We start from the raw sequence: 24391 nt of genomic DNA on the forward strand, positions 1-24391 counted from the left end.
CATTTCAGTTTCAGTACTTTCACAGAAGGGGACTGTCCCAGATCTTGAACTGTTCAATTATTTTGTTTTATCACTTCACAGTGTTTCAAGCACCAGCGTTTCCATGTATTGGTTTCAAATAACCCTTTATATATATTTATTTATATATATATTTATATATAATTTATATCAAAACTGATAGTACACAGTATAACTGGAAGAAGAACTGAACTTAAAAAGGATATGTTGAAAGAGGATGGAGTTTGTGAATGCAATAAATAAAGCCCCCTTCCCACCCCACCCGCTCCCTACCCCAAAACAAAAAGTTGTCATGTTCATGGAAAATTGTGCACAGCAGATATTATAAAAAAGTAGATTCAGGAGCACATCCAATTATAAATGATTGTTAGGAAAATCATATAAAACAATGGAATACATAAAAGTGTCAAGAGTAATCGCTAGGGTGAGAAATTCCTTGGTGGCCAGATGCCCACGGCAAGCAGAAATTATCCTGGTTGCATCAGTAAGAGGTCGATGTCCGAGAAAGTGTGTTCAAGCACAGAAGAGGCTCTCCAGGATTTGAACAGCGTGGGCAGGTGGAGTGTTTGAATTTCATACCCTGATTCATAGTTTCCACAACTCCATGTGCAATTTTTCAGAAAGATTCGTCGTTGACTGCCGACATGTCTCCCTTGGGTGTGGAGGAACGGGACGAGCCCTTGTCTGTGCTCTCAGAGCCCGAGCTGCTCTGATTCTGTTGTTCTGATCCTGCACTGGAGGTCACTGTAGAAGATGATGTGGATGAAGAGCGAGTCTTTTCTTTAAAGTCTGTGATAATTACTGTGACATTTCCCACTGTGACTGCCAGCTGCTGTGCGGTACTTCTGTCCACATTTTTCAGTCTGGGTCTAAAATGAATGAGAAGATATTTATTAAAAGGATAAAAATAAGGGAGAAAGGGAAAGTTCATTAGGAAAAGCATTTGAAAACAAACTCGGTGTGACTCGCATTCCCTCGCCTGTGCAGATGGCAGTGGCTGGGAGGAGAACCTGGGCAGGCAGAGCTGCAGAGCACAGGATGAAGGTGTGACCTGCTGCCTGTGCCAGGCAGGCTCCCTGTGCCTCTGAGGGCTGTGGAGCACACTCAGCCCCAGAGAACAGCCTGTCTCACAGAGCTCTGCACAGGGAGTCCCTTGCAGGCTTCTCCCTATCCAACCCTGCCAGAAAGGAGGACGGCACAGCAGAGCCAAGCGGACAGGAGCCAGACAGAGCGAAGGATCTACTCCCCAAGGGGCAGATGAAAGAGTTCTCTTATCTAAATTCACCATCTCATCATGTGCCCTGATGTTATGAGACAAGGCTGTGACTCTGCAATACAAAACCACATGAAAGCATTCGGCCACGGCTCTTTCATTCCCATGTTGGAACTCTGCAGCTGCAAACAACACAGGCACTGGGACAACTTGGCTTCTCTTTCAGCTGCTTTCAGCTTATACAAATCAGATGCCCAATCAACCTATGGATAAAATAGCTCAAAATGTTCCCTCTGGAATCAAAGCTATTGTAAATAAAATCCAGAATGTACAACGGTATTTTTTGCAGCCAGAGCTTTTGGTTAGGGGAAAAAGAAAAAGGGGGGGGAAAAAAAAAAAAATACAAACCACCTGAAAAGAACCCACTGGTATTTATTGCTCAGGATTATCTTGGTAATTTGCATGCTGTGCTATCATTCAATTAGTAATGTAGCTAATAAGGGTCGAAGCTCTAGGAAGCTGACATTCAAGCACATTTCATGGGCTGGTCCAAAGCTCTGCTTCAACAAGCCTTGGACACTCCTCCAGCTACCAGCAAATTTCAAGTCAGCTGCAGTGACTGCTGTAATTTACAGCTTTTGCTCCTAATTAAGGGTCAGGCTTAAGCAGCAGAATATTCCCAATAGGGAAATTAAAAAGGAGGGTCTTTATACATCAGTGAAAAGCAGCTTGCTGAGAGCTGCCTTATTGAGAGGGATGGAAAGAAGGTTGGTTTACTTTGGGATCAAGCTCCAGCTTTTAAACCACTCTGCCTTTTCTCCTCCTCACTTGCAGCACACAAGGCTAGTGCAGTAAAACAGAAAAAGAGGGAATTAAGCTCATTTTCTACCCGCCATGAATACTCAATGGCTTGCAGTGGTAAGCTAGCAAGGAGAAAGTCCTTAAGCAGCAGTTATCTAAGTGGTATTCCAGAATCAGACAGAACAGAAAAATGCATTGGGGATGGATGTACAGCTTCCAAAATAGAACAATTGTATTTCTGCAAACTTCCTCACCAAAAATGAAGTTACTGCACCAAAAATAGTATTTTCTTATCTAACTTAGGAGGCTGCTGCAAATTTTAACAAGTACCATAGGAAAAGCATTTTTAATAGACAGAAAATACAAACAAAAACAAAAAAAAACCAAAACCAAAAAACATTGCTGCACTGGGCTAACACTCAGTAAAACTCCTACTTGCAGCAGCCCCTTCTCTCTCCAGGAGCAGCCTTTCCAAGCCCGGAGCCGCGCTCTGGATTCCCGGGGCATCTCCAGGGCAGGGAGAGGCACCCACACTGCACACACTGGCAGGAGCTGCCAAGCTGCACACATAACCACAGGGAGATGAAATGATGCCACCTCGTTTGTGGCTTACAAGAAAGGCCAGCTGGCTCAGCAGGTTTGGAGGTTTCTGCCGGCGCTCCGGTACCGTCCCGGCAGATCCCCCGCACGGCCGCCGGCGTTCCCGGAAGCGTAGTACGAGGACGTATTTTCCTCCCCGAGCCCCGAGTTCCTCTAGGAAACCCAGCTCTTCCTGTAATTTGCCTCAGTCATTTGTTCCCTCTTGTACTCAGAAAGAGCCAAAATGCTGTCCCAGATACTGGAACAGAGCTTGCTGCCTCCTCCTTGCTACAAGGTTGGACATGAACTCCGGCTATTGCTCGTTAAAAGGCAGCTCTGAGAGTTGTAATTAGTTTGAAAAAAAAGAAAAAAATGGAAGCGCCCATGCATCTTTAAATGCCATGACAAAGTAACACAGAAAGGCTGAGGTGCAGGATTTCCCCACAGTCCCACTCACAAACATTCACATTATCACTTTTAGAACTGAGCCTCCCAACCATTGCTCTGCGAGGTCTTCAGGGTTTCCCCCGTACAAAGAGCTGATTAAGCACAGATGGAAACCACCAATCTCCTCAGCACATGCCTACAATTTTTACTTCTTATAGAAGAAAGCAATCGGCCCACTCATGTTATTTTGCAAAATTAAACACCCCAATGCTTCATGTTTATAGCAAGGAAGTTATATGGCCAAATAAGTGAGGTGTTTCAAAACATTCAATCTGAAAGTACACAGGAAGGCATGGTATAAACTGAGATATTTCATCAGAAACAGCCATGGTGTCCAAGAAGCTTAAACAGGATTTCTTAAAAATCCAGAGCCCCAAAAAACAATTTACAAAAAACCCCAAAACAACTGTTAAGAATTTGGGCATGAAAATAACCTTATAATTCTGTAAAAATCAGAAAAAGACTTTTGACAGCACTCCTGAGAACAGTGAATTGCCAGGAAAGTTCCACTAAACAAAACACTTAAAAAGACAGTTTAAGTAGCAAAGGAGATGAGGTATCTTTTTAAAATACCCACCTAGACCTGGTACTATTAAGACTTAATTAGACCTGGCAAAAGCTTGCCAAAAAACATGAACTAAAAGACTTTGCAGTAGACAGAGTGACTCCTTTAATGAGTAAAAACAATTATTTGATGTAATCTCTCAATTTAATATTATGTCATTAGTCAAGTGCATCAAGTCTCCTGCATCCTAAGGCTCAAAATAAGTACCATTTAAAAAAGAACAGGACAAGAAAAGAGTCATTGCAATAAAGCTGCCTGTCTGTAATCAAATCGAGAACGAACGCTTCACTCTCTGGGGGTTTCTGGTTAAGAGAAGTCCCTGCAAACAGCTCAGCCTTGTAGCACAGCAGATTCCACACTGCCCTCATTACATTCCAGTGGGTTACTGGGCAAAAGGATATTCCCTCTTTTCAAAGATTTTCATGCTATTATTTAAAACTTCCGAGCCAAGATTTTTCTGCAGTCATACCTTGCCAACTTGAATGCCAACAGCAGTGCCAACCATATTTCCCATGTGCTTTACAAGTGTTTGCAGCTAATACTGCCTCAGTTCACGTGGCTTCACTATAAAACACCTATTACAGCACATTTTAAAGAGAGGTGCAATTCTTATACAGCCCACACAGGCAAAACACCCAGTTCAGTTCTTCCTCTTGGAGCTCTCAGGTTCAATAATACAAAAACTGTTCTGTGGTGCTGAATTTTTGATTTAAAAAATGGAAGAACAGTACAGGGAAGACTAGGAATAAACCTCTCTCTGTAGGCCCATTTCAAACTCAGGCAAATGTCAAACCAGTCATTTGTGCTTTTTGTTGATAGCAAGATCCCAGCAAATCTGTTCATGTATACTTAGTTCCTGTATACTTGGAAAATTATCTTGACAATTACAGTGACTGAATTACAGATAAGGAAGTAAAAAAGTAACCTTTGTTACTCCTATCAAGCGATGATAAGAATTTGATACGATTCTTTGCTGGTTAATGTTTTTCCTCCACTTTGTCTACAGCCAAAAGCATTACTACCCAACTGACAATACAATCGTTTTAGCAGAGAAATGAAAACAGAATGGACAACAGAATTAATATTTCCAAAGCCTAAATCTGTCCTCACCAGCAGTGTTCAAGTGCTTGTGCATCAAAAAAAGAAGTGTTTGCTTTTTAACACAGTTCTCAGATACCATAGGCTCAACTTTAGTCTAGAGTTACCTTGAAGTGTGATTTGAGTCGCTGGTCTTTGTTGTAGTATTCCCAGACTGTATGCTGTTTGCTTCACTAGGAGGATCTTTCACAATATCCGACTTTGGTCTGTGAGAATTGGAGGGAAGAGGGAAATTACAACGTTGGTTTAACTGCACAATTAACCAATGCACAGTGCTACTGAAATCACATCACACTTAACACTGCATCCTTCAAACTTACTTAGTCTTCTTGTTAGTGTTCTTCTTTGTAACACTTGGACTAATTTCCTTCTCTTTGTCAGGTTTTTCTTTGTCTTGTTTTTCCACTTTCTCCTTCTTCTCCTTCTTAGGTGGTGGTGGTGTTGCATATTGCTGGGCAACTTGTTGTGCCACCAACTGAGAGTTTATTCTAGGTTTTCTATAATGACAATGAAAAGAGAGAGAACTATAGTCAGTCTTACACAGTAAAAATAACTACACTGAGAGCAGTATGAAGATTTATTTCGGCAACCAGAGAAAGAACACTCCACTTAAAGAACCAAATGGATGTCCTTATTTGATGTGAAGCACTACTGCTGTAACCAAAGAAGACAGAAACCTTAAAAGAAAGAAATACTCTAAACTGCTGTTTCATCAGGTTTTAGCATCTAAGATTATTAAGTATAATGCTCCCTTCCTTCATCTATGTCATGAAATCACAGCCAATTTTAGGGGGGAGAACAATAGTGAAAAAGCAGCTTTCAAGAAGCTGCCAGCCATACACCGTGGCTGCACTTTAAGAAAAGGAACAGAATGTGACAAAAAAGTTTCCTGATAAACATCAGCCTCCTTCATATCCTTCAGTTCAATTTCTCAAATCAGCTTCTGGTTCAGCAGCAGCAAACGCTGCACAAATAACAAAGAACAAGAGAAGGTAACTGAGATGACTTTGTCCCAAGGGCCAGGCTGGCAGGAGCACAGGAGACAAGTGGGCATTCACACTTGTACTGGGAAGGGCCGTGCCAGCCTCGGACACACCGTCCTCACACCATTGTCCCCAGTCCCCAGTGTGCTCACACAAAAAACAGACCCAAACTGCCTTTCAAACGCTGCTTCCACTGCAAATCATGGCTAATGCAGAGAGGAGATTTGCATGTAACCAATATTTTGGTTATTGATCCTCACATCCCACAGGAATTGGTACCTCTGTCTCTCCTGCATTCCTCACCCAAACTCTAATGTCCTCTCTTGACAACTCAAAAACTTTCTCCCCTGGCATATCACAGAGCAATTTATACTCTGAATATTTTGGTTATTCATGATTGATTCAATCCCTTCAACACTCCAGAAAGATCTATGCTTCCTGTGACCACACACTCGGGGGAGAGGAACTAAATCAGGTAATCAACTCCCTTAGTCATCTATAATAATCCAAATACTAATTGCAACAGTTGCCCAGGCTTGTCCAGGGTTGCTAAATTGTTCATAAATACAATTCAAGTTTCGCATATAGATCAGACTACAGCAAATTGTCAGTGAAAGCTGCACCCAAGTACCATCAGCTCTACAGCTGGCACACAGAACCCCAGGGGTTTGTGCTGCAGAGCTCTGTACCTGCACCCAGCTTTTACTACAAACATCTAGAGAGCCTTCAAGTACCTACTTAGTGGTGTGATGTGTTGAAAAAAAGTATAAAACATTAATTGCTCACACATAACATTTGCACTGAGAGTTGATAAACACAAGGGAACACCCAGAGAATTTCTACTCCCTGTCATGGGAAAATACAAGTATCTGCTCAGTCTCTCTTGGTACTGGTTTCCTGTATAATGGCACCAAGATGTTCCTACTAAAGCCAGATACACCCAAGTATTTCATTTCTCCAACACAGATTATTATAAAGTCTATGCACCAGGTTGTAATCAGGCCCCTGATCCATCTCACACCTCTGGCATTTGGATTTTTCACCCCACATGGAAACTGTAACTCAGTTGATGCTACGATCTGCATACACATCTGAGTGAACAATGATCTGGTCTTCAGCCTTAAATAACTGTGATGCTGAAACGTTTTGTAGGTCAGATCAAGCAGTTACCTGCTCCACAGAACAGTAAAGATATTTAGCATCCTTGAAATCCAGTACACAGCAATTTCTGTCTGTGTGACTGAGAATAAACACGTAAAAAGAAGCGGTTTGGTTACATGGAAAAGATTTTCAGATTGATTCAACCACGCTAAAAGCTGACAACAGTAACTTGTGTCAAGCAACCTGCTCACCTGCCTACTGAAAAAGAGATAAAATGTCAAGAAATCTTCAAAGAGAGGGCAGATACCATCTCCCTGCATGATTATACATGATTAACCTCACTGCTTGAAGCTGCCACTTCTGCCCAGACTTAGAGTCATTTGCTGTTTACACAATCAGCTAAGTCAGAAACCTGAGCCACTCACGGGAAATCCCAATTCATGAATCTGAGAGTTTTTCCCACTTTGCACAACTCTGATGTGCTCCTTGTGATGTGATTTCCAAGCCTTGCACCCAACCTGTGCAGCTGCCCAACTGCCCTTCCTGTTGCAGGAGTGCACTCCTTGAACAGAGATACAAATTTTAAAATGCAAACTAAACTAAAAACCAAACCCACATAAATAAGTCCCACTGTATTTTCGTAGAGGCTGGAATGGCAAAAGGACCAGCCTTAAAGCACTGCTGTGGAGACACTGCCCCATGCTCTTCTGCTCCTTATCTGTGCCTGTGACAGCACACTGCATTTAACTTTAATCATTTTCTGGCCAGTCACTGACCTAATCAGCACAACTTCTCCAAAATCCATGTTTACATATTCCTCTTACCCACCAGGATGGTTTGCTAGTGAGGGCAAAGCCAGAACTGGAAGGGAAAACAGTGGAATCAACCAGGGACCTGTGGGAAGGAGAACCAGCCCTGCCACAAGGGAGGGAGCACAAAGCTGCTGAGCCTTTGGTCAACACTGAGCATCTTTCAAGATCTGCTGCACTACCAGGAAAGATTTTTTAAGAAATAATGCAAATAACCCTACAACTTTCCAGTTCCTAATCTGACTGTTTCACCCATGCCAGCAACAAGCTTAGGAAAAGGGTCAAAACCAGGAATTTAAGTAACTGGCATAGTAATAGTAATAATAATAGGAGTAATAAAATCCTTCAAGTAAGGCCCACACTGCCACTACAGCCAGGACACACTGGTTAAAAGCCCTTTACTAAAAAGCCAAGCAAAGCAAGTTGAACAGCACATTTTTAACCACAGCAAACTATAACCATAGGAACCACAATTGAGTAAAGCAGTTGCAACTTCCAAAACTTACTCCAAGTTTCCCTGCCTACCAAAAATGATTTATTTGGCCACCTCCAAAATGAATGCCTCAACACAAATACATGACTATTATATTAAAGTAGTTATCACTTCAGTAGAACAATCTGAACAGAAAGTTGCAACTACTTCTAAACTTTATATGTAAGAATAAACAACTACAGAAACAATGTTAACCATTTTTCATCTCAAAACCTTCTCACTGGTTTACTTTCTGCAACATTGACATGTTCAGATACACAGAGAATTTATGCGACAAAAATCAAACCCTAGTTCAGCCTCTTCAGCCTTTCTAACCAGCACTCATGCTTAAGGAACAACTATGTTGTAACCTACTAGAAGGCTGAAGTACCAACACCACTCACAGCTAAAAGACCTCAAGTTCCCAAAAATCAAAGAGATGCAATACTTAGTTTTAGACTTAGTTCTTGAATTTTCAATGCAAGTATCTGAAATAGGTGTGTTTTCTCCTACCTGAATTTCTTTATGATAGTAAAAGTATGCTTTGCTTAGGCAATTTTGCCCTAATTTAGGTGACAATCTGAGTAAAGACTAAATAAAGATCCAACACTGCTGTGACAAACAAATGCACATCATTTTTCTTTTTACAACAAAAGAGGACTGTCTTCTTCCCCTCTAAAACTAAGAGCAATTAAACAAAATTAAACTGTGCTTTCAAAGTTATGTACAGACAATTAAATTGTTTCACATTAATTGAACTGTAGTTTACATCCCAGGAGCAGACATTTTGCACAACAACAGATGACCTCTGCAACAAGGACAACTCCTGCATAAAAAAGCTGAAATATATTTGTCTGCTCTAAGAATGGCTGTGGCACCTGGGTCTCTTCACCATCAACTCCTGTAAATGATGCACAGGAATAATCCTTACTACCTTTTAGTAACAGACTTCACAGAAACACAGTGCCTGCAAATATATACTATATGCAAATATATTATATATATATATGTAAATATCATACCCTCAGATTGCCATGAAGTGACACTGGGATGTTTCACTCATGGGAAGTGGAATAAATGCAAGACTTTTCTGAAGTGCTCACTGCATACAATGCTGGGCTATTTTAATAAATTAAAAAGCAAAGTGTAACTTTAAGGTTCTGGCTAGTAGTGTTTCACTACTTGCATTTCCTTCTGTATCTCAAAGCTTCTCTTTAAAGCATGCCTCAGAACCAAATCCAGAGCATGGACACCCAGGAATTCTGCTGCTCCACTCATAACCCCTCTGCAAGCAAGCTCAGGAGTGCAGCAGCACAAGTCACCACACATCCAACACGGGAGTTACTCAGACCTGGGTTTCAAGAGGGATATAGGAGGATAAGTTGCACCTCATCTTTCATGTGACTTAAATTTCTCTGTCTGTTTGGTATTTCTCTGGCCCCTCTGCCTTGAGAAAAGGGAAGGCACCTGTCTCCTGCAGACACCAGGGAACGACTGGGCTTTATCCCTAAGGAAACACAGACCTGGAGGGACCCCAGCAATCCCCAGGAACATGGATCTAATTACAACTGCTCTGACTTCCCTAAAACTATGTTATCAGGAGAATGAAAGTGGCATCGAGTGGGATTTCAGAGTCAAAAGCCTCATGTAACATGAAGTAGAGAGGATTTGGATAATTTCATGCTGTTCTGGCTTTGATGCGCGCGGTGATACCAGCCGACCTCTCCGCGGCTCCGCGGTGCTTTGAGAAAATGTGTTTCATGCACTGTGCAGTGTGAAGTACATGATTATTTTAATAACCCCAGTCACACATGAATATATCTTTGCTCAAAGAAAAACAAGAAAACAAGACTAAAAGTATTTACAGTGTTTATAAAACAGTGCCAAAACACTTATACAACAAGCATCCTTCTGAGCATGAAGCAGGATTAGAAACTAACCCATGAGCACAAACTAAATTAACATCTCCTCAAAAGAATTTTACATCCAGAAGAACCAAAGCTTTGGAGAAATTAAGCTATAAACATGATGGGATGAGCCCCCATTCCTACATGAATATTTTCCAGCTCATTTGTGATGACCACATGGTCCTTTTTAGCAACAAGAACAAGGATGAATGGACACATTGTCCTTAGAGTAGAACTGCAAAGCAGTATGGCAGCAGTATACATTTATCTCAGGTTCTCCACATGGCCAAGCAAACAAAACAACAGGAAAAGAAGACTAGAAGGACTAACTGCAAGAAATATGTGACTGAGCAATATTTTGGTGGAAGAGCAGATTTTTCTTTTAACACTGATGTGCTAGAACTGTGTTTTTATTTAGAAGACAGATGTTTAAAAATACAAAAGACCATCTAAGGAACACCCACTTGTGGGCCCCAGGTGTTGGGCACAGCAACAAGTCTGAAAGACTCTGAGTGCAAGTCTGAATATTTTAGAAAAAACAACGAAACAATAGCTTCACCCAAAGAAAGCAACTATTTGCCACAAAATAAACTAAGTACATTTAAAAGTGTACAGCCACCTCCAAACACTGCTCAGCTGTTTAATCCTTCTTGACCATCCAGTTCCTGTCTTGCACCTCCTTGGACGAGTCAAGAACAGGCAACAGAGATAAAGAAGCCTCAGCTTTGCTGATAACTATTCCCAGCCATGACAACAAACCTTGAGTTGTTCACATTTCTGAAGAGTGTTTTAAACTTTTTGTTTGTCCACCAGAAGTTTTTAGACTTCAGGTCACTTCTCACAGATTGAACAATCTTCCCCCACCCCCACACCGTCCCATACTTAAGTTTATAAACTTTATAAAGTTCAAAATTATTTGCAGCAGTTAGTATTTACTGGGCTCACATAAAGCTGCCAGTTCTTTGTCTTTCTGGATGTAAACATACTTTTCTTCTATTTTGTCTCACTCTTCTTTTGGATCAAATAAGAGTGAGAACATTATTAAATTAAATGCAAGCTGTCACCTCCATCTACAGAACAGGACAGGCATTCCTGGTTGCTGGGAAGCGTCTGGTCAGTGCCACCAGAGGAGAGTTGAGACTCTGAATGAGGCTTGTAAAAAGAATACCCCATTCTTGCTTGTTACAGGAGCCTCAGCATTACTTTTTTAAAAATATCTGGGCATGTTTACAAATCAAAGCATATAAATAAAAGAGATTTATTCCCAGTGTTGTCACTGCACAGATTCTGCAGCTCATGCTTCTGATTTCTTTTCAGTGAAAACATGCAAAAACAGTTCTAAGAGAATCCCAGAACTGCTCTATAAACTATTTCACTATGACTTCTCAACAGCACAATGTTAAAGGTTTTTCAGTACCTTCGCAGTTCTTTTTTTAATGTACATTGTTCCATGTAATCCTATTACAAAACTCTGAAGTCAGAGCCGTAAGATGTTTTTGGAAGCAATTTGACCAGAATTTTGCCACCCCAAAATGAAGAAGTCACAGAATTCCTCAAAACACCCATTCTAATACAGTACAAAACTAGAAACTGCAAATGAAATGCAGTCATGAAAGTGAATCTGGACCATTCACTTCCTATCAAATTAAGAAACATCTTATATGGTGCTTCTTGCACAGCTGGACTTCGGACACGGTAGGGGGCTGCCAGCAAGAAAGGAGCCCCGAGCCAGAAAATGGGGCTATTTGGGATTTTCTTGGAAAATTTTCAGTAAAGAAGCATCACTGTTTGCATTTTTGCAAGCACTTGGCCTCTCTTTTGGTTTGTTTTGGGTTTTTTTCTCCCCACAGGGAAACTGTTAAATCACATAGCAGGTTTTCTGGTTAAAAAGAGCTGAACCTGAGTGACCACAAACCTGGGTCTGTTCTGCCAAGTCCCATGGGCTCTGCTCCTTGTGCACACAACACTAAAATCATTCAAAAAGAGATAGCTAACACTGTATAGTGCATGTGTTTTGGACCACGGGTTTATTCTGATGTGACTCTGTGGAGAGTTCCTGATACTGAGCGGTTTCAAAACAGCAGCGAACAGCAGCTCCTGTACACTCTGGAGAAAAGAGAGCCAAAAGCAAGAGTTAAACAGAAGTTGTTCTTCAGGCTTCTTTGCTACCAGAGTGAGGATTGAAAATAGCAGTGATGATGAGTAACAACACTGAGTATCAGTTATTGGAACAGAGCCTGACGTTTACTTAAGCGCTAATACCATGAAATTTAACTTACTGTGTCTGCAGGAGGCAAAACAAAAGTCACGCTGAAGTTCTGGAAGAAAGGCTGCTGTTCCTCCTTTCAGAGGAAAAGCCTGCCTGGAAGCACAGTTGGTGCTGGCAGCCTCACCTGCCTGCTCACCTGTAGCACCCATCTAAGCAGATCATTTCATATCTAATCTGTACTAATGAGTGCCAGTGAAAGCCCCGAGGCTGCCCCCAGATGCTCATCCCACAACTGCTGTCTCTGACTAGCCCAAATCCCTGGAAAACACTTGCTTGGATGCTCCCAGCCTGTCCCAGCTCTGTCCCTGGAGCTGCAGCCCCCCAGCTCCCTGTCAGTAGGAGCTCTGGGTGTGTATAAATAAATATATTTACACACCACACCCAGCAGGGCAGTGCTGAAGAGCTGTGTACTCTAACTAAGGATTGTTCTGCGTTCATCTGCTGGGATTAACTTCCAATAGGAACATCTTTTAAGGACTAGAGTGGGGAAATGTGTGAAATAGCTTTTTCTGCTTTCATTAAAAAAGCAACGTTTCCTTAAATAAGGGGTTCAACACGCTTAATTAACTGAGTGTAAAATTAGTAAAGAATTGGCAAAACACCAATTTTACCATGTTTTAAGACCATTTTTGTCTCATTTGATGGGGAAGCAGAACTGTCCAAGTGATCACAACTTCATTACGCTTACAAATACTATAAGATTACTACTTCTGATTCACGACTATATACAAACTATTCTCTCACTGGGAGTGCTCAAGGCCAAGTTGGATGATGCTTTAAGCAACCTGGTCTAGTGAAAGGTGTCCCTGCCCATGGCAGGGGGGTGGAACAAGATGACTTTTAAAGTACATCCCCACCCAAACTATTCCAGGATTCTGTGACTCCCTAAGACTAAAGTATAGCCAGAAAAACAGATTTTCAGATGATTTCTTCCTCCATTATTTTACTTAAAAAAAAAAAAAAAAGGGTTTCTATTAAGATTTTTTAATGGCCCACTTTACAAAAATCATAAATTAAGAAAATACAGCACAATACATCTCTTCTGCTTAAAACAAAACTTGCAATATGTAATAGATTAAAATGGCATCAACTCCCAGTTGCAACATCACCCTTAATTCCAGCTGAACAAAAACAACTTTACAACTCCCCTTCTTGCCCTCTACCACCAGCAGTAGTTAGGTCCAGGCTATGAATTCCAGAAAGAGCATTGCTTCCTATTCATTTACTGCATTTATAGGGAAGAAGTTCTACAGCAACAGAAAAATTGTGTGAGTATACACAAAAACCACAACTGAAATGAGATGCAAGTGGAAATGTAAAGATCATCCTGAGCCCAAACTTAAAAAGATGGCCTTGAGATTCCAAAATCATTCCGCTTAGGTATGCCAATTTCCTTGGTCACCAATAATTTTAGTTCTATGTTGCAAGTGCTGCACAAGCTTAATTTCTGGAAACTTACTGCAACTGCCCTGCTTGTGCTATTGACCCATCACAGATCCACTTGGAGCTTCAGTTTAATCCATCACTAAAAATTCCAATCACTACTTCGTACTCTCAAAGAGGAAAATTTATCATGCAGCTGCTTCTGGTGTTTTCATCTATGGCCATACCTTACTGCAAAATACCAAATGTTCCATGATTTACAGGGACTTACAAAGTTGTTATGGAAAATCACTGATCTCAGCACAAAATTTACTTGCCTACAAGCACCAGAATGATGATAAAACTAAGGCCATTTTACTTGCTTGACAAAAATAAGCTGCTCTCACTAGCAAAAATTTGAAAACAGTTCATAAAGCTGGCAGCAAGCAAGATGTGTATAATAAAATACACGGATTTACAACAAAAACCATTACTTAAAATACTTCTTATTTCACTGTTTATTAAGTTATGTGTAATCCTGAGAAAAGCACACTGGCTCAAAACTTCCTGGAAACAGAGTGCAGTTGGGCAGCATGAGGGGATAAATTATTCTGATAAAAATTTAACATGCAGATTCCCCAAAGCAACTGCTTATGGTTATTGTATTATAAATTCAAATAACAAAAATATGAAGAAAATAATAGTTTTTAGTGCTAAAGCTAGGAATACCAGGCTTGGTGTTATAAAAATACCTTATTACTGCAGCCAATATATGCATTTCTGTTTCAGACACTGAAATCCTGACCAATAATGGAAATTGTCACATATAATCCAGCTTGACATGTCCCATCTGTGAGCATCTGCCTGCAGGTTTTGGGATACTCGAGTCTCACGCTTCAAAATCACAGCAGGAGAGAGACCAAACTTGGAAAACAAGGAAGAAAAAGGAGAGATGCAGAGAAAATATGCTCCCTACCAAAAAAGTCTGTTAAAATTCTCAAGCTGACCCCCTATCACCAGTCCAGAACTTAGAGAATAGTGCTTAAATACACATCATATTTACTGTTTCAGAAATGCAAATCACTTGAATACCCAACCAGTGGATAGAAAGGCACAATGGCTTTCTTTAAAAACAATGGAAGAATTTCTTCTAAGCAACTCATGCAAAGTGCCCTCAAAATATATGGCCTAGTTCATCAGAGCAAAATTCTGCTACGCCCGCATGACACTGGAATACTGTACACTTAAAAATTAAGACTTCTCTATCATTTACCTAGCAGAATAAGTCCAGAGAGAAGCAAAATGACAAACTACCATTTCTACAACAGATTCTGAATAGACATTATAGACCCTAAATCTCTAGGGATGCCATAAAAAAAGAAAAAAAAACCCAAAAAACCACCAATTGAGCAAGGTAGTAATTTTAATTCAGCTACATCAGACACCGGAGGCTTTACCTAAAAGAGCAAGAACTGAGCTTTTCCAGCAAGCTAAACCTCCTTTTTATTAAAAGAACATCAATGATAGGATTTCCTTTCATATGAAAGCAGCATTTCAAGAGCCCTTGAACAGCCAGGAATGCAGCTCCATGACAAAGCCCCAGCCTGCAGCAGCCTGCACTCAGAGAGACATCAGGGCTGCTCCAAGGTGGAGCAGACACTGCCCAGGAAGCAGCTCAGGGAGCTGGTCCCACTGGTACCAGTTAGTGGTACCCTACCTACCCCTTCACACCACTGTCCCTGCCCCATCAGCAGTGAAAAGGTCACTGCCAGAGGTTTAGAGAAAACCCCACTGTTCAATAACCCAGCTTGCTTTTCTAAACACGCCAAGAAATAAAAGCTGCTCTGAAGGACGGGGCAGGCAGACATGCGTTTTCAAAAGGCCACCATGTGCTCAGAGGAGCTCTTTTTCTCCATTGTGTTCTCTGAACACAATGTGATAAGTGAACACAGATGTACCAGTGACATTTGGGGGTGTCCAGCTCCAGCAATCCTGCACACGCTGCTGCTGCCCGGGAAAGCCACAGGGAGACTCAGGCTGCTGTCGATAGCTGCTGTGCAGGCACCGTGGGAACAACACAGCCCCAGAGCACTGAAACTTTTGCTTTCAGAATTATTACTCCTGGGCGTGAGGAACTGACCCAGATGGTTTCAAAATTTGCCAGGAAACAATATTACAATACTCAGTTTGAAAGCTCTTCCTCCCACTAGCTAGAAAGCCTTAGGAGAAGCTACTTAGTAAACTTCAGCTCCTGCTTGGAGTACCAGTGTGAGTTACCTGTGTGTACCTAGCATGATGTAGGACAGGGCAACACAGCTACTTCTGTAAAGAAAACTGCAGAGAGTGCTCTCCTACACAACAAAAAGCCAGGAACAACTAATTACAACAACAGAAACATTTCCGAGTTCTCCGCAAGCCAACTTCTGATCTGCGGATAACAATGATAACTACTTGTCCAGACAAACTATGATTTTTCAAGAAAGTTCTCAGAGAAGATAGTCTTGAGCCTAAATTCTGATTTTATTGTCCTACCAGTTTTCATCCTGGTGACTTCTACTTTGCAGCTTTGCATATATTCTCATGACTTGTGTTTATTTGTACGTACACGAACACACCCAACCAAAATCCTGAACTGCCATCAGTCTGGTACAAGTCCCAAGGAGGGAAAGCAAGTAAATTCAGTGAAGAGTTGTCTTCCCCCCTGCTTCTTAATTCTTCAAACAACTCTGGTGTTCCACCCCGGAGAAGTGGTTAGTCTCACTGAAAGCTACCAGTTACACTGTGATCCTGCGCCAGCGGCAAATCACTCCAACTGCCCTGGCACCATCATTTAAAGTCATTTTCCATTTAAAGACTCTCACATCAGTGCCAGCACAGCCTTTCATTACCCATCCCACTTAATACCCACAATCTCTCCACAGCTCGCTCGCTCGGTCTCCACTGACCAGGCAGCACACAGAGACTGATGTGAGGATTATTTGGATTCCTAATGCTTCTCTCCCCGCTGGCCGAGCGCGGAGCTCTTGGCAGCCTGCCTGACCCGCAACACGTGTGGGTTTGTCAGCCTAATGCACTCTGTCATCTGCACAGGCTCGGGGCAAAACGGGCCCCCACAGCTCCCAACACTTCCAGCTACTTCACTTCCCAGCCCTGGTGGAAAAGGAGGTACAGAAGTGAGTGTCTGGATGTTTGTTTGTCTGATTTCCAAGAGACAAATACATGAGGTAAGAGCAGCATCCAGCACAATCCTTCAACCAAAGGCTGGAGAGTCAACTCGAAGCTTTCTCGTACAAAACATCTGTCCTCACTTGACTGTTGTCTTGCAATGACTCAAAATCTGTACATCAAGAATGCGTAGATTCTGAGTAATTTCTTTTTAGATAACCTACCTTCTGTTAAACTAATTAATGACAGTGAAAATGCAGAGATATGGGCTCAAAAATTATTTGTGACCAAGTCAGTTGTCACTCATGGATTTAAGAGGTTGTTGTTAAACTGTCTCTATGCCTGGCAATTAGTCAGGGCAGAAAGAAATGAGGCTTGGGTATTTTTCTGTATAAAAGATATACTGAGGTATTTTTAGGTATGAGACAATGCATCAGCCCTGTAAATCCCACTGTAAATTCTGACAGGATGAATATACAGCAGGAAATACCACACAGTGTGCAAATAGCAAATAAATGCAAATTTACCATCATGTGTAACTAACAAGTGTCACAAAAGTGAAACTGGTTTGTAGATGAATGAAATACAGAAGCTGGCAGAGATCTTACTTGGAAATTGAAGAAAAGAATACTCAGAATACAGCTGAAGTTTCACTTCCTCTGTACAACAAAAGAGAACAGAAAGCTCAAGAACAGCACATGGCACATCCTCTACAACCTCCTCAGACAACATACACTGCCCTGACACACCAAGATTTTCTACTTTATATCTGATGTCATGTAAGAGAGATTTTGTGAATTATATGAGCAGAGAAAGATAAAACTACCAATTATCTAACTATATACAGTTATTTTTCAGACAACATATTACAACTTTTTGGTGCTAATAAACACACACCAATTATTTTAGATTAGTAAACATGGTAACTAAACAACTTAAGGAAAGACACTACTAAGCTACATTGGGTTGGGTTCTGGTTTAAGAGAATCATCCAGCTCCCAGCATCACAATACCCAGGCACTTCAATCTCGGGTGTATTTATTAAGATACTCCTTGGTTAGGGTTTATTTCCATTTAACTACAGGGGAAGTTTTTTTTTGAGCTCTGGGACTACACCCCACTGGTGATACACATCTACCAGTTTAGAGAAATTACTTGCTTCTGGAGATTTACAAAAATGACTCAGTGGGATTCTACTATGTTATGCTGCTTCTTCCTCTAATTTGTTACTGGATTTGTGCAGCTAAATGCTTATCACTAGAATTTCCAAGTTAAAGCAAGCTAAAAACAGAACCTTGTTTTTACTCGAACGCATTGCGGAAAAAGGAGTTGAGCAACCACTTCCTAAGGAGCTTCTACCCGCACTCTGCACCAAAACCAGGGAGTAAAAGAGCACAAGCTTTGGGGTTAGCATAACTTTGTGAGCAATTACACACACATGAACTGTCTAGAGGAAAAACAAGAAAATATTTTTCATCACCATCTCTTTTCGTAATCTCCAGCATCACTTTAGAGCAGCAGCAAGTGCCAGGATTCAAACCAAACAAACCTCCCCCATCTGTCTGCACTGCCTACATGAGACAGCCCTGCCTGTTCCTGCCATTCCTGCTTCCCAAACCCACCTATTCCCCCTTGATTAACCCACAAAGACAGAGAGGTTGGCACCAGTGCATTGGCAGCTTTGTCATTCACAATAAACACTGAGGAAGATTCTGAGTACTGAAGTCCCAGAATGAGTATTTACAGCCTGACCTGGAATCCAAAACGCCTAATAACATCTTTAAAAGCTGGGGAGTAACTTGGAAAAACATGCAGGCTTAAGCTGACTACCTGAAATGGATCATTTCTACTAAAAACACTGGGGTATGTGTGGCAGGAAAGGTTGAAACAACCCCTTCATCTGCAGTAACACAAACTTTTTCTTTTCCACTAACTTTCCTCGGAAGAAATTGAAAGCAATCAAATACCACAGAAAAACACATGGAAATTATCATTATGGCAAAAAAAAAAAACAAAAGCAGAAAAGCTTTTATGTGCCTCCTTTTAACAAAAGAAAGTCCACTTGACTGACTTGAGCCCACACCCCGAGGCAGGGGCTTGGTTTGCTTTTGTTTCTGTTTATTTCACAGTTTCCCTGTTTATTCAGCTTCTTCCCTCTCCCGGTGGCAGCACGGGCAGCACGGGCAGGAAGCTCCATCCAAAACCAACAAGCAGCCCTTGATCCTGACAGCCACTCCATGCTGCTCTTTGAAACACAGATAGCCGTGTCCTTGTGAACCTGGAAAAAGCTTCAAGTCTTCTCCAAAGGAAAAGGTAACAAATCACCTCAGAGCCTCCTTGAAAAGAATTCCTGGTTTTGACCCCAAGTGTCACATTAAGCTCAGAGAAGGTGGTGGAGGTGAAGAGGGAAAAGCCAACAAGTTACACAGTCAAAGCTTGATGTAGCTTAAATGCTACTTACACAGTGGTTAAAAAACTCCCAGCGTGAGTCAGAAGAGAATCCTTTGCTCCTTCCCTGGAGGCTGCAGGCATTTCCCAGAGATGCTGCTGCGGATACCAAATGCTTGGGAAGCATCTGGCTTCTCTGCTCACAGACAAATGCACTTCGCTGGTGTTTCAGACAATACATCCTACAATGAAGTTTAACCTCAGTGACACCAATTCCACCAGGTTCATGAAAACTTCTTTGCCTTAGACAGGTTGTGGACTGACTGAGGGATCAGGGCTGAAGGAAGAGTAACATGAACCTTTTAAATACATTTTTTAGCAGAAAACCTGGATACTAAATATCTTCTGCTCATTTTGACATCTGCAGCAGTGCTCTTCTCTGCTCTACTTCCTTTGGGAGCGGTGTGCTTGCATTAAGGTATAAATCCAGGACTCTCATTCTCCTAATCTCAGGTACACCCAGCCAGCAAAAAGGCATTGTGCTTTTCCATCACTGTTCTACCCCAACAGTCCCCTTTTCTTTGCAGTAGGAGCTGAAACACGGGTTTCACCAAAGCAGACAGACTCCCATCAAAGTACTTGGCAAAAGAAGTCTCAAAGAAAAGGTTTTTCTCAGGAAAGTTGATTTTTAATCTAAGCAGATGTGGTTTCAAAGGCTACCATCTCAATGACTGACATAAAATACCTGATAAGCTTATAAAAGAACCTTAAATGATAAAGTCTAAAGGTGCTGATCTGTTAATGGGCAGCACCTACAATGCCCACTGCAAAACCAGGACATAAAGCCTTCGACAAGCTATTTTTTCACTGCTTAAAAAACAAAAAATCACCACAACAGCTTCAGACTCACCTTCTTTTATAACATAGGTTTCAGCAACAAAATCTTCTGTATTTCTTTTTCCATAACAGCAAAAACATCAGATCATATATTCCCCTTTGGTCCACTCCCAGGAGAGTGTAATTCCCGTAACACAGGGTCTAAGTATTCTGTCAAGAGTTTTACAGACCACAAAGCTCTCTGTGCAGATAAACTATGCTAAACCTACAGGCACATACCCTCCACACCACACACAGGTGCACAACAAACCTGTCTGGGTTACAAGTGATGAGAAACCTTTTGGATCCTGCAATACTTTATAACAAGCATTTTATAGAAAGCAGCGTTAAACAGTAGTACTGAGGTTGTGATTACCTGCTGGTTTAAGTTCAATAATATCTACAGGAAGACATAAGCTTAGTCTAAATCAACCTCATGAGATTGAAAAATAGGCCCTCAGACTTGCAAGCCTCCTTTCATGGGAACCACAGAAAACTTATTTTTATTTAGAAGTTATTCTAAATACTTCATTCATTATTGAAATCACAGCATCTCTCAAATTCTTTCAACCTAGGTAAGACATTCTTATATCAGCTGGACTGATTTTTGTACTGGTGTAAACTTCCCCCTCTTCACAACTGTTAGGAACAGCCCATCCACTACCCAGGTCTTGGCAGGTAAGGTTCACCCAGATGCCTCAGGGCAGAGAAGGAAGACTGGGGGTAAGCAAACACTCCTGGAAAAGCAGGAGACAGTGAAAGAGGCTGTGAATAACTAATACCTGCCTACCCACTGAAGCACACTAATTATAGAGAATAATTGAACAACTGCTTTCCTTACTCAGGGAGGTGCAGATAAGAGGCATGGGCCTTCCCATACCTCAGATGGGAGCTTTAAGTGCTCTCAGCTGGCAGCAATGCACAGAAAAAGTCACCGGCTGTGACAATTAACAGCTTCATTTTAAGTCTCTTTTGTTCAAGTAACTCTTCCACTCAGACATATTACATGAAACAACCCTTCCCCAACTAAACAGATTTATTCAAGGCACACAGCTACAACCTGAATGTAAAACCCATAAGGACTTGATGTTGGGAAGCAGCCACACTGTGTTTTAATGCTGTGGAGTTAAAGGTGCAAAGTGGACCAGGGGTCTGGTGTCCTCCTACAACCCCAGCAATACTTTACTGTATCAGCTCATTCTGTTTCAAACCAGATTTTCAGGGAAACTCAAAAACAAAGCCAGCCTGCAGAGGAAAGGGAGAGATGTCCAGAAAATGAGTTACTTCAGGACATGCACAGACATGTGAAAAATGACCTAGAACTTAGGGTAAGCAGCAAATCCTTAAATGAGATGTAAAGTAAGATTGGATGGATAGATTTCATTTAAGAAGTTGTTTACTAGCAACATTCCAGGAAAAATGTATTGCAATTAACAGACCTACGTTGATTTTATCCAGTCTGTCCACTCAACCACTGTTCCTTGGAACTGGATGCGTGGTGGGAATTGAATCTCTTGGTGGGAACAGGTGTGAGCATTTGCTGGAGCTGTGGGCAGTTCTGCTTTACCTCTGCTCCAAACACAACACAACCTTCATTAAAACCTCTTAGCTGTAAGATTTTTGTGCCACTTGCTGCCTGAATTTGAAAAAAAAAAAAGTAACACTTTTTTCTATAATACACTTTACACAGAGGCTAAAAAGAGACAGCTTGCATAACAAGCCTTATGCAATTTCCCAAACAAATTTCTACCTTTGTAGCAGGGGGAAGATTATGATGACTTGAAGATTTTCAGGCTGCAGATTTGGCTTCAAAAGCTAAGTATCCACATGCCATTCAAAATCTTATTGATAATTATTGCCACTACATCAGCACCCAAAAATCCCATCAGGAACAGTTCCCCACTGTGTAATAACAAAAGACAACCTGACAAAATACACAATTTACCAACAAAGTATATTCTCTAAAGAAAAGGCTAACACCAGCTAAAGAAAAACAAAACCAGAAAAGATCACTAAAATGCAACTTTAACTTTATGAACCATCTTCAGCCTGGAGTACTTTGCCAGAGCAAATACAGTAGTACGTGTCTCATGTGGAAAACCTAGACTAAGAAAAAAGCCCACTAAAATACCATGCAACTGCCTGATCATCATGAAGATGTTTAAAAAACAAACAGCCCTCACACTGTAAACAAGCAGGTATTTTAAGCCACAAACAATCCAAGTAACTCAGAGAGCAGAAACAGAAGTAAAAAATGAAGCCCAAGCAGCAGCATAGAGAAAAATAAGGAGAGCAAGGGACTTGTCCAACAGATGAATTTTGACAAGTATTTTCACAGGTCTGAAAAAATTTTTCTTCTGACTGGTTTTTTAGTTGTTTTTGTGACTTGGCCTTTCCTCTCCACTGGTGTTTCTCTGGTCTCCACCCAGCCCCTGTGCACAGGACTGGCAGTGACATCAGCCCTGCTGTGGAACAGCAACAGCCTCGTGTACCAACCCCTGCTCCAAGCAGGAATCTCAAACCCACACCTGGAGCACAACTGCAGCCTTGTAGCTGCACTGGGAATATGCTGAAAGTGTCAGTGACTCAGAAAGGAAAAGAAGCCTTCAGTTCATTTTCTTTGGAAATTGAAGAGGTCCACTGCAAGTTTTAGATCTTGGAAGCCCAGGGGATTTTCAGCAACAGCTTCAGCTGGGTATCAGGGAGCAGAAGAGGGACATCAAGCCTGGCAGAGGCAGGATCCATCCCGCCAGAAACTACAGACATTAAATTACACTTTCACAACTCAGCTAATCAGCCTCATTCCAAACAGAAGCTGCATTTATCTTCTCAGAACAGCAGACTTTTTTCTTAATTATCCAAGGTCAGTGGCAGTGAATACTGAGCAAACTGACTTGGGGAAGCAATATAGATAGAAACCAGGAGGGCAGGCAGCCTTACATTTGCTTAGCAGTAGCATCCCATTTTAAAATAAAGTAGCTCCTTTTAGAGATGAGAATTACTTTCTAATCAATCACCAACCAACCAATCACATTTTATAACCTATGCCTTTTTAGAAACAGAAATACTAAGTTCTGTAGCAGCAAAATTCTCCCTTTTTCACAGAATCACATAGGTTGGAATACACCTTTAAGACCCAGTCCAACCCTGCACTGCCAGGTCCACCATTAAACCATGTCTCCAAACACCCCACCTACACATCAGCTGAGAGAAAAAAACCTTTTTAGACATTGGAGTGCAAAGGTTTTAAGACAACTGAAGTGTTCAGCAGTCAGCTAAAGGAAGAAAATTACATTAATTTTTTATCAAACTCACCCAGAATTAGATAGAACAACAACTCAGAATTTTGATCACCATCTCTGTGTGCATAAGATATTCACAGATATTAATATAAAAAACTTGAAAGTGTTACACCTCCAATCCAATCCCTACAAGACAGGAGGTCTGAGATGCCACAGACTCACCTGCTGCCTTGCTGAAAAACACAGCTTTGCCTGACAGGCTCGAGCTTGTCACAAAGCAGAAACTACTCTGGAAGGCTCAATAGCCATTTCAGCTCCTCTAAAAACACAAGTGGTTAAGGGCTGACAGGTACTGCACAGCAGAAAGGTATTGCATAATTGCCCTGAAATGTCTATTCAAAAACTCCACAACAGAGTGTGTGTATTAATGCGTATTATTCTCAGGAGCTGGGGAGTTTTTTCATGTAGCATCCACAATTACACAGCAGCTGAAGATTTCTGCAAACACAGAAGCAAAGAATAGTTCCAACCAATTCCAGCAATGCTCTTGGTTTGAGCAGGGCCTGATGAGAAAGACATCAGGGGAAAGGTGCAGAAAGATGCCTCCATAAGTCTCGTGATGGAACTGACACATCAGCAACAAACCTGCCCTGACCATAATGGCCTTGGGACAAAAAACATCATCCTTTAAATGCACAGTGGTCCTCAGGCAATGCAGGGATTGCACAGGGCTGTGTTTCTTTCCAAGTTACATCCTGGCTTCCTAAGCTTGTTGGGTACATTATATAACTATTAATTACACCGCTGTTCGGCGTGCTTTTAACTGCAATGATTCAAACTGCTTCCAGGAGCTCACTAATCCAAAGTACAATCCTCTTGACAGCAACTGACAGATTCAGAATATTCAGTTCTAGCTGAAAGGAAGACAAATCAAACCCCTCATCTGCTGCAAAAAGAGCCAATATTCCTGCTGACCAGAGCCACAGCTCCATCAGGGGCTGGGACACGCTGTCCATGGGACAGCTCTGGGAAGCAGCAGGAGCCAAGTTGTTCTAACACAGCAAAGGAAGACTTCAAATTTTAGGGAAAAGAGAAA

The 24391-nt window shown here is 41.5% G+C and overlaps 1 protein-coding gene across 2 annotated transcripts in view; it reads right to left on the reverse strand.

The window, feature by feature from the left end:
* Positions 1-268: 268 nt before the first annotated feature.
* The window catches only part of RYBP (RING1 and YY1 binding protein), a 38651-nt gene continuing 14528 nt past the window's right edge, over positions 269-24391 (reverse strand). The window contains exons 2-4 of one of the 2 annotated variants that reach the window (XM_058845290.1): positions 5042-5218; positions 4829-4927; positions 269-887 (exon numbers count right to left, since the gene is read on the reverse strand). In XM_058845290.1, coding sequence (XP_058701273.1) covers positions 635-887; positions 4829-4927; positions 5042-5218 — 529 coding nt within the window. In that variant the 3' untranslated portion in view covers positions 269-634. The remainder of the gene's footprint in view (positions 888-4828; positions 4928-5041; positions 5219-24391) is intronic. The other variant, XM_058845291.1, reaches the window with a different exon arrangement.

The sequence above is a fragment of the Poecile atricapillus genome, chromosome 9 (genome assembly GCF_030490865.1).
Source record: "Poecile atricapillus isolate bPoeAtr1 chromosome 9, bPoeAtr1.hap1, whole genome shotgun sequence".
In the NCBI taxonomy this organism is placed as follows: Eukaryota; Metazoa; Chordata; class Aves; order Passeriformes; family Paridae; genus Poecile; species Poecile atricapillus.